The sequence below is a fragment of the Oncorhynchus keta genome, chromosome 24, assembly GCF_023373465.1.
Source record: "Oncorhynchus keta strain PuntledgeMale-10-30-2019 chromosome 24, Oket_V2, whole genome shotgun sequence".
Lineage (NCBI taxonomy): Eukaryota > Metazoa > Chordata > Actinopteri > Salmoniformes > Salmonidae > Oncorhynchus > Oncorhynchus keta.
In genome coordinates, this window is record NC_068444.1 from 17,220,970 (window position 1) to 17,231,010 (window position 10,041).

The 10,041-nt window shown below is 40.4% G+C and overlaps 1 protein-coding gene across 4 annotated transcripts in view; it reads right to left on the bottom strand.

The window, feature by feature from the left end:
• Positions 1–6,108, bottom strand: part of LOC118402782 (KH domain-containing, RNA-binding, signal transduction-associated protein 2-like) — a 154,219-nt gene extending 148,111 nt beyond the window's left edge. For all 4 annotated transcript variants that reach the window (XR_004829561.2, XR_008078183.1, XR_008078184.1 and 1 more), the window contains exon 1: positions 5,783–6,108. Coding sequence is in view for 1 of the 4 variants with exons in the window: in XM_035801030.2 (XP_035656923.1) it covers positions 5,783–5,873 (91 nt within the window). In the remaining 3 variants the exon portion in view is untranslated. The remainder of the gene's footprint in view (positions 1–5,782) is intronic.
• Between the last annotated feature and the right edge of the window lie 3,933 nt (positions 6,109–10,041).

Sequence of the window (10,041 nt, forward strand, 5' to 3'; positions counted from 1 at the left end):
CCCCATGACAAAGCGAAAATGAGACTCGAAATTGAGAATAGGTGCATTCTGTTTCCATTGACCTTCCTTGAGATGTTTCTACAACTTAATTGGAGTGCACATGTGGTAAATTCTAATGATTGGACATGATTTGGAAAGGCACACACCTGTCTATATAAGGTCCCACAGTTGACAGTGCATGTCAGACAAAAAAACCCAGCCATGAGGTCGAAGGAATTGTCCGTAGAGCTCTGAGACAGGATTGTATGGAGGCACTGATCTGGAAGGGTACCAAAAAAATGTCTGCAGCATTGAAGGTGCCCAAGAACACAGTGGCCTCCATCATTCTTAAATGGAAAACGTTTGGAACCACCAAGACACTTCCTAGAGCTGGCCGCTTGGCTCAACTGAGAATTCGGGGGAGAAGGGCCTTGGTCAGGGAGGTGACCAATAACCAGCTGCTGACTCTGTCAGAGCTCTAGAGTTTCTCTGTGGAGATGGGAGAACCTTCCAGAAGGACAACCATCTCTGCAGCACTCCACCAATCAGGGCCTTTATGGTACAGTGAGCAGATGGAAGCAACTCCTCAGTAAAAGGCACATGACAACCCACTTGGAGTTTGCCAAAAGGCACCTAAAGGACTCTCATACCATGAGAAACAAGATTCTCTGGTCTGATGAAACCAAGATTGAACTCTTTGGTCTGAATGCCATGGGTCACGTCTGGAGGAAAGCTGGCACCATCCCTATTGTGAACCATGTTTGTGGCAGCATCATGCTGTGGGGGATGTTTTTCAATGCCAGGGACTGGGAGACTAGTCAGGATTGAGGCAATAACAGAGCAAAGTACAGAGGTCCTTGATGAAAATCTGCTCCAAAGCGCTCAGGACCTCAGATTGTGGCCAAGGTTCACCTTCCAACAGGACAATGACCCTAAGCACATAGCCAAGACAATCCAGGAGTGGCTTCAGGACAAGTTTCTGAATGTCCTTGAGTGGCCCAGCCAGAGCCCGGACTTGAACCCAATCAAAACTCTCTAGAGAGACCTGAAAATAACTGTGTAGCGACACTCCCCATCCAACCTGACAGAGTTTGAGAGTATCTACAGAGACGAATGGGAGAAACTCCCCAAATACAAGTTTATAGCATCATACCCAAGAAGATGCAAGGCTGTAATCGCTGCCAAAGGTGCTTCAACAAAGTACTGAATAAAGGGTCTTAATACTTATGTAAATGTGATATTTCCTTCATTTTTTATACATTTGCAAAAATGTCTAAAACCCTGTTTTTCTTTAGTCATTATGAGGTATTGTGTGTAGATTGATGACCATTTTTTATTTTTCCCCCCGTTTTTGAAAAAGGCTGTAATGTAACAAAATGTGGAAAAAGTCAAGGGGTCTGAATACTTTCCGAATGCACTGTATGTACTTTAACTTGCTGTTCTGTGTGGCTCCGTTGGTAGAGCATGGCACTTACAATGTCAGGGTTTTGGGTTCGATTCCCATGGGGACCAATATGGGGGGGAAGTACAAAAAGGTATGCACTCACTACTAAGTCACTCTGGATGGGAGTGTCTAAATTAATGAAATGTAAGAATTCCATGATACCTTTTCTCACACCTCTTTGAAACATTGACCATCAAACTAGAGGGAATGGCAGCTTCTGGCATGATGCATATAACTGTAAACATGTATAATAGTGTAGAACTACACACAGTACATTCTAATATGCAGTAATTAATACTAACTTGGTATTACTAATTCACAGAAATGCCAGTAGTGTGTTGTGAACCATAGCAAGATCCCCTTTTGACCTCTACAGTGTTAGTCATATCATTACTTTTATTACCCTATATTTAAGCATTAAGGCCCGAGGAGGTATGGTATATGGCCAATATCCCATGGCTCAGGACCGTTCTTAAGCATGACACAACGAGGAATGACTGGACACAGCCCTTAGCTGTGGTATATTGGCCATATATCACAAACCCCCAAGGTACCTTCTTGCTATTAAAAATTGGGTACCAATGTAAATAGAGCAGTAAAAAAAAATGTTTTGTCATACCTGTGGTATACGGACTGATATACCACGGCTGTCAACCAATCAGCATAATTGAGGTTCACTATGTTTGTCATCGTCTATAGGGGCACAAAGGGTTGAATGCCAGCCCAGCCAACCACTGTAAATGCACCAAGGCTTCCAAGTGTTTGATACCCCTCCATTCACTCCATTGCAGACATTATTAAGAGCCCTCCTCCCCTCACCAGCCTCCTGTGAACTCAATACATGATAACTCGCCACACTATCCCCAGGTCCTCTGCTAAGAACATAGAAACACTTCACTGCTTCAGTGAGAGGTAGGCGACCTCTTGCCTGAGAATGTGAAATTGACAATGCATACTGGCTCTCTCAATGTGAGTGCTTATTTTCTCCAAGGCTCTGGCCGTTACAGATACAGTACAAGCATACCACACAAGATCAATGACTATACTGAAGAATACTGGTGAGCATTGATATAAACTAGTCCAGGTGAAAAGATGTCCTGACTGATAACCAACAGCAGTCTCATCTGTAGGACTCTAGTATCTACCACTACCTGACAAGCACAACAAAACCAACCCAGTGCTCTATGCAACAACTCCACCAGCAAATAGCCCTAAATGTCAACATCCCTTTGAGTAAAACTTTTAAAACATTATGATGAGATATACTCTTATCACATGCACCTTAAGACAAATGGCAATTTAATTAATTTCACTGGTGCCTCCATGAAAATGACTGATTAGAACCCTTGTGGAAATCCTTCAATTACTTCAATTTGGGAAGAGATATGATCTCAATCAACCATGTAGATTATCACCGGCTAATTATTTCTACCAGTTAATGGGAAGGAGGAACTAGGCATGCTTTAAAAAAAAAAAGTGCAATGATGTACATGATGTGCACATATTCGTAATGCATACACTACACACATGTAAGAAAAACATATAACTGAAGAGGTATATGTCACATTGGTATGAATGATCTGGAGACAGACGCAGGAATGCGGAATAGTTTTTTCATTGCACCCAAATTACGGCGTGTCGTGTAAAGGCATGGGCACGAAGACCAAATAAACACTATACACAACACAGGGTTGAACCCCTAACAACAGAGGGGTTCGAGGGAGTACCTCAAATAAATAACACATGCGCATAATGATTAACACACGGGACAAGACCCGTAATCATCTGCGCAATCCACAAGGACACGAAAGCCCAAAACACACAGCACAGGTACTCACACGCACCAATTGTAACAATAATCGACAGCCCAATGGAAACCAAAGGGCACACTTATACAAGTACTAATCAGTGGGAATAGGGGACAGGTATGCGTAATGAAAGTTCTGGAGGGATCTGTGATAGTATAGGTGATATCATTGGTATAATTTCAGTCGCAATGGCAGCTGTGGTTACGGTGTGGTACAGTTATAGCAGCGGCAGCTTGCTGGTACAGCGGTAGCAGTGGAGGTAATAGCACATTTGTACCATGGTTAACTGAGGCATAACCTTTTTTAAAGCCAGTAATGACACATGGCTTAGAGGTCTTCTGAATTACATCAACTTTTTTGTCTGATTAAAGCTACAATATGTAACTTTTTGAGGTGACCTGACATATTCACATAGACATGTCAGTTGTAGATCTGTCATTCTCAATGAAAACAAGTATACAAAGTGGAAGATCTGCCCTATGTGCGCTATTTCTATGCTTCCGTTCTTAAGTTTTGTTTTTGTGTCTTTTACTTTTGGTTTTGTACTCCAGCTTCAAACAGCCGAAAATAAAATTTGTTTGGTTATGGAAAATATACACTACCATTCAAAAGTTTGGGGTCACTTAAAAATGAAGACCAGCATCCCGGAGTTGCCTATTTACTGTTGACGTTGAAAATGGTGTTTTGCGAGTACTATTTAATGAAGCTGCCAGTTGATGACTTTTGAGGCGTCTGTTTCTCAAACTAGACACTCTAATGTACTTGTTCTCTTGCTCAGTTGTGCACCTGGGCCTCCCAATCCTCTTTCTATTCTGGTTAGAGCCAGTTTGTGCTGTTCTGTGAAGGGAGTAGTACACAGCGTTGTACGGCATCTTCAGTTTCTTGGCAATTTCTTGCCTTCGTTTCTCAGAACAAGAATAAACTGACGGGTTTCAGAAGAAAGTTGTTTGTTTCTGGCCATTTTTAGCCTGTAATCGAACCCACAAATGCTGATGCTCCAGATACTCAACTAGTCTAAAGAAGGCCAGTTTTATTGCTTCTTTAATCAGAACAACAGTTTTCAGCTGTGCTAACATAATTGCAAACGTTTTTTTTTAGCCTTTTAAAATTATGAACTTGGATTAGCTAACACAACGTGCCATTGGAACACAGGAGTGATGGTTGATGATAATAGGCCTCTGTACGCCTATATAGATATTCCATTAAAAATCTGCCTTTCCATCTACAATAGTCATTTAGAATATTAACAATGTCTACACTGTATTTCTGATCAATTTGATGTAATATTTTAACAAAAAAATTGCTTTTCTTTCAAAAACAAGGACATTTCTAAGGGACCCCAAACTTTTGAACGGTAGTGTATTTCACAGTGGTTTAGATGGTACGATAATTCTCTACACTATAGTTGTTTGTTTTGTCAAATAAACTGAATTTATGCAAACTATTCGAATTTTAGAAACCAGGAAATGACAGAGATTTTTGCATAGTGCACCTTTAAATAGCTGAACAAGCTGAATAGTTTTTTTGTTGGCCTCTTGCCCGGTTTCACTGAAGTCAAAACCACTCCAATACAGTCCTGAAGCTCTACCGATATATTATTTCTGTAAAAATACAGTCCTGAAGCTCTCCAGTATATTTCTGTAGAGGTTCTTTGATTCCATTTAGTTTAAAACAGATCATTTGCGCTCCCATAGTTCACAGTCATCACCACTGAACCATAAAAGCTTGGCTTCCAGGGTCTGGGGGCAATATTTAGGCTGTTTCAGGTCTCAGGGATGGGAATGCAGGATGGCGAAGCCCCACTATAAAGGAATCACCAAGGTCATATTTGCTTTTTGTAGGAACACAAACCCACGCCCCTTTCAAGGTGTAAGAACACCCTGACCTGCTATTCACACAGTCAAATCTCTAAATATTGGTGTGTGTGTGTGTGTGTGTGTGTGTGTGTGTGTGTGTGTGTGTGTGTGTGTGTGTGTGTGTGTGTGTGTGTGTGTGTGTGTGTGTGTGTGTGTGTGTGTGTGTGTGTGTGTGTGTGTGTGTGTGTGTGTGTGTGTGCGCACCATTGCCTGTCTTATCTTCATCTGAGGGTCGCTGATGATAGTCTGACATGAAGTGACAAGCATGGCAATTTTGTGGGAAACATTTGTAGCCTACTATTTAGTAAAATGGAGTTGAGGTCCAGGCTGCATTTTATTGGGGAAAGTTTCTCTGACTATCTGTCTCTCTTACAAATCCAGTAACACAAGCTATGATTAAAGTGTCTTGTATTTTCTCTTGGACGGCACTAACACCAACAAGGAATATTTGAATAGATAAGTTATATAGCTGATTTTAATGTATTTTAACACACCTTTGGTTCAATTTAACCAGTAAGTCTCGTGCATAATAAATACGACGTAGCTAATCAGTACAGGTATCCACCCCTTCATCTCCCAACATACTGTATGTGATGCCTGTGGACACAATGGACTGGTAGACAAAACCAATCAAATAATCTACAACACATTGATAATTGTAGCGATAAAGACCGGCCAAAACAATGACACGTTACCTTCGGCAAGCAGACGCATTGCATGAACAAATGAGGAGTCCAGCGTATCTTTCTCGGCCATCAGCTCCGGTAAGCATTTCTCCTGATCCATGATAAGGTACCTCTCCTGTTCACTGCTTGTGCAGGTGAGACGACAAAAGTGATGAGAGGGTCGGAATGCGCGTCTCTCTTCTACTTGGTAATTCTCTTTATAGGTAGGCTACCGCAAGAAAATCCGTAAGGAATCTCTTCAATTACACGTGATGCTTGACTGAGAACTGAACGACATTCAGAGCTATAAACACATCTCTCCACATCCCACTCCCTCCTGGAGAATCAACCACCTTAGCTACAGAGAGACTGCGTGGCGCTCCCCGCCCCTCTGAAACACGATTGGTCATATGAGACAGACTATTCGCAAACAACAAATCTCAACACTGTTATGATAATGCGCTGTTGTAGTAGGCTACAGCGAATATTTTCCTTCAGCCGCTGTCCTTGGTGCTGAAAGTTTCTCACGTGTGGAACAAGCAGACACATTTTAGTAAATTAGCAGACACCCTTATCCAGGGTAACTTACAGTAGTGAGTGGGTACGTTTTCATATTTATCCGTACTGGTCTCCCGTGGAAAGCGAACCCACAACCCTAGCGTTGCGAGTGCCATGCTCTACCAACTGATCTACACGGGACTTAAATACGGTGAAGTTAGATAGGCAACACAATAAACCTGTTAATGTGAATGAAATGCAAGGTCTTAGGCTACCGTACATTAATGTCCATGTATTGCCACTACTTTATTCCTTTTACTGGACAAAAAGTATTTTGACAATATATTTGTGGCAGGTGAGAAATGCATGGACAACATGGAATTAGGTTGAATTTCTTTAAGGCAACAGCTGTCTTACACAAATTGGTCTGCAATGGAAATAAATTAGATGGTACCGATCAAACATCTCAAGGCATTCCTAAAATTAATTTACACAATATAAATGAGTCATTACAGTTGATCGTCACAATTTAAATTTACCTTTTGTTTTGTTCCAACACAATGAAACATTAAGTGAGAAGAGGTGTTTGTTTTTATCTTCATTTTATATGTGAAAATATCATAAATACTCGGGACATGCTGGCCAAAGACTGCAAACACTTCGGAGAAAATGTTTTGTCAATCCGTACACTCTTAGATAAAAGGTTTCCTAAAGGGTTCCACTGCTGTCCCTATAGGAGAACCCTTTTTTAGTTCTACATGGAACCCAAAGTGTTATACTACCTGGAACCAAAAGGGTTCTTCAAAGGGTTATCATATGGGGACAGCTGAAGAACCCATTTGGGTTCTAGATAGCACCTTCTTTTCTGAGAGTGTAGGAAGGACATGTGAAAAATAATGTTGCATGTAATGTTCCCTCAAGCCTGCCTTGTGGTTTGAGTGAGCCTATGTTGCTATGCCTATGAATACTAATCAATGGATTTGTTGCGAGCTTCTACTTGCCAAGTTGGATTAGAATGTGGTGACAACAAACCTACAGAAGTGTCACACGCATGCAGGTGCGCACACACACACACACACACACACACACACACACACACACACACACACACACACACACACACACACACACACACACACACACACACACACACACACACACACACACACACACACACACACACACACACACACACTATACAACTGTATACATCCAGCTCGTTTCATTAATGATTGAATGGATTATAGACCTGCGTGTCATGAACGTAACTGAGCATAATCACCTATCATATAATTTCAACCCTTCTAGTATGAAACATTCTACATACTGCTACAGCCTCTTAACGGAGACACTTATAGACATTCTAAATGGTCGAAGCATTAGTCTTTTAACAGCTATCCTTGTCCTCCTCAAGGCCACATATACAGCAGCTTATACCAATGTCCATTACAAGATGGGCTCAGTCGTATTGGATTTGGTTTCTTGACGTGATGTGCTCTCTCTGGGAGGCTGAGAGGAAGAGAGAATGTTCCAGAACCCAAGGACAAAGACATCCTCACTAAAACACAAAGGTTGTGTGATCTCATAGCTTAGGCAGAGCTTACTACAAAGCGTATGGCTACACGGAGCGACCATTTACACACAGAGCAGATTCTGACATTTTGTATTTATTAAGGATCCTCATATGCTACTGCCTACGCATCAGCTACTCTTCCTGGGGTCCAGCTACATTAAGGCAGTTATATTCAATAAAACATATTACATGACATTACATTGCATAACACTTTTCACAACACATTAAGTGTGTGCCCTCAGGCTGCTACTCTACTACCACACATCTACAATATGAAATCCATGTGTACGTGTGAGTGTTATCGTGTGTAAATGCACGACAAGACCAAGTCGATTTGTTGTGTAGTTTGCATGCTCCTGGGTATAACAAATACTGTAGTAACCTGCATTGTTATTATAATGATAACAGTATTTCAATGCAATGACAAAATGGTGATTGTTTTTTCCCAACTGATTTTTCTTTCTCGGTATAAACTGTAAGCTGTATGCTTTCTGACGTTGGTTGATGTTCTATGGTTGGTGGATAGGATAATCAAAGGAGGGAGACAAATTGCCAATTTGGTGATTTCTAAGAATTATCCACAGGTGGGATTGAGGGAATTAATATTCTCAGAAAGTTAGTAATAATGGTCAGCATCTTTCAAAAAGGAATATTTTGTGAGATGACTGCTGAGATTGTACTGGTTAGAGCTGGGCGATAAGGACAGAAATCCATATCACAATAAATTGCCTGAATTGATGTGATAACGATAAATATTTATGACATTAATGTGGGACACCATATTTTTGTATTAGCCTTTAAAATACTACTACTAGTTTGATGGTTGTAGCCATCTATTGTTCCATGAACAATCACCCATATTAGCAATAATATTACATTTCAAACCTCACTGTTCTCTAGTATAGGCTACTTATCGTAATGAATGATATCAGCAAAATACCTGCGATATCTTTTCTCGGATTGGTTCCCCTGTGTAATATCTGCTTGGTTGTATAGTCCAAAGACAGAGTGGTACGAGATATGTTAGGAGGGATGTAATGTTCCATTTTAAAACATGTATGACCATATGAATAACAGAACCAACATTTGTTAGAAGGTGCAATGCAGCTGTTTCTGGGTAACAATTAAGTACCTTACTGTGATTGTTTTCAATTCAAATGGTCAAAATCAAAAACAAAAACACTCTATCTTCTTAGCAAAGAACAATTTCTCAAGTAAGAATTTTGCTAGGAGTGTCTGAGAGTTGTCTGAGTGGGGAGGAATAACTGAAGATGATCTGTTGTTGGCAGAGAGGTTTGAACCCTCTGTCTTATTTGTTTATTAACTCATTTACTGTCAGGCAAAAACTCCATCCCACCAAAACTTACGGAACATTTAGGAGGTCCTTCCAAACAGCTCTTACTTACACTAAAAAGGCATTATCATCATTTTCACAATTTCACAGTATTATTCCAACCTCATAGTGTGGAAGTATATATAAACCACGGGAAATGGGCCATTAAGAATGCACAGACTAGAGGAAAAGGTCAAGTATAGCAAAAGGGACTATAACAACCATCTCTGAGAAGGAAAAACACCCATTAATGAAGAGTTTATTTGAACTTTGATCTGACAGTACCTTGAGTGCACCTTTATCAAAGCACAATACTTGAAAGGATGTGCTACTGTGTAACTTTTGCAAGGTGTAAAAATTATCTCACAATTCCAGCAGTATGCTCAAAGGCAGGTTAGACAAGTTCAAATCAAATCAAATTTTAGGCAGGCAGGAAGGTTGCAGACATATCGCAAATACTTTACTAAAGTTAACATTTATCTTTAAAAACACTTTTTAATTGATGTTATTCCAAGAATAAGATCACTTACACTGCCACAGTCTAAAATGCATTCGTGTACTGTTTTAGTTTGCCACAGCTGCATAGTGATCTGAAATGGATGGATTCTTGCAGCTCTCTGGTGGCCGAAACATAAAACTGCATATTCAGAGTCCCAACATGACAGACAGTCCACATTGATTGATGATTTGCATTTATATTGTCCATAAGATTCAGAAACAGGCAGTTTATGCATTTGTGGCCTGCAATTACAGCACTAACAGCTCTGAAACATGTCAGCAGCGATTTTTTTAAATCGCAAGCCAAATGACTTTCTTTTTACTATAAGCTGAACATTATTGTCACTCCCTGACCTTAGAGATGCTTTTTATGTCTCTATTTTGATT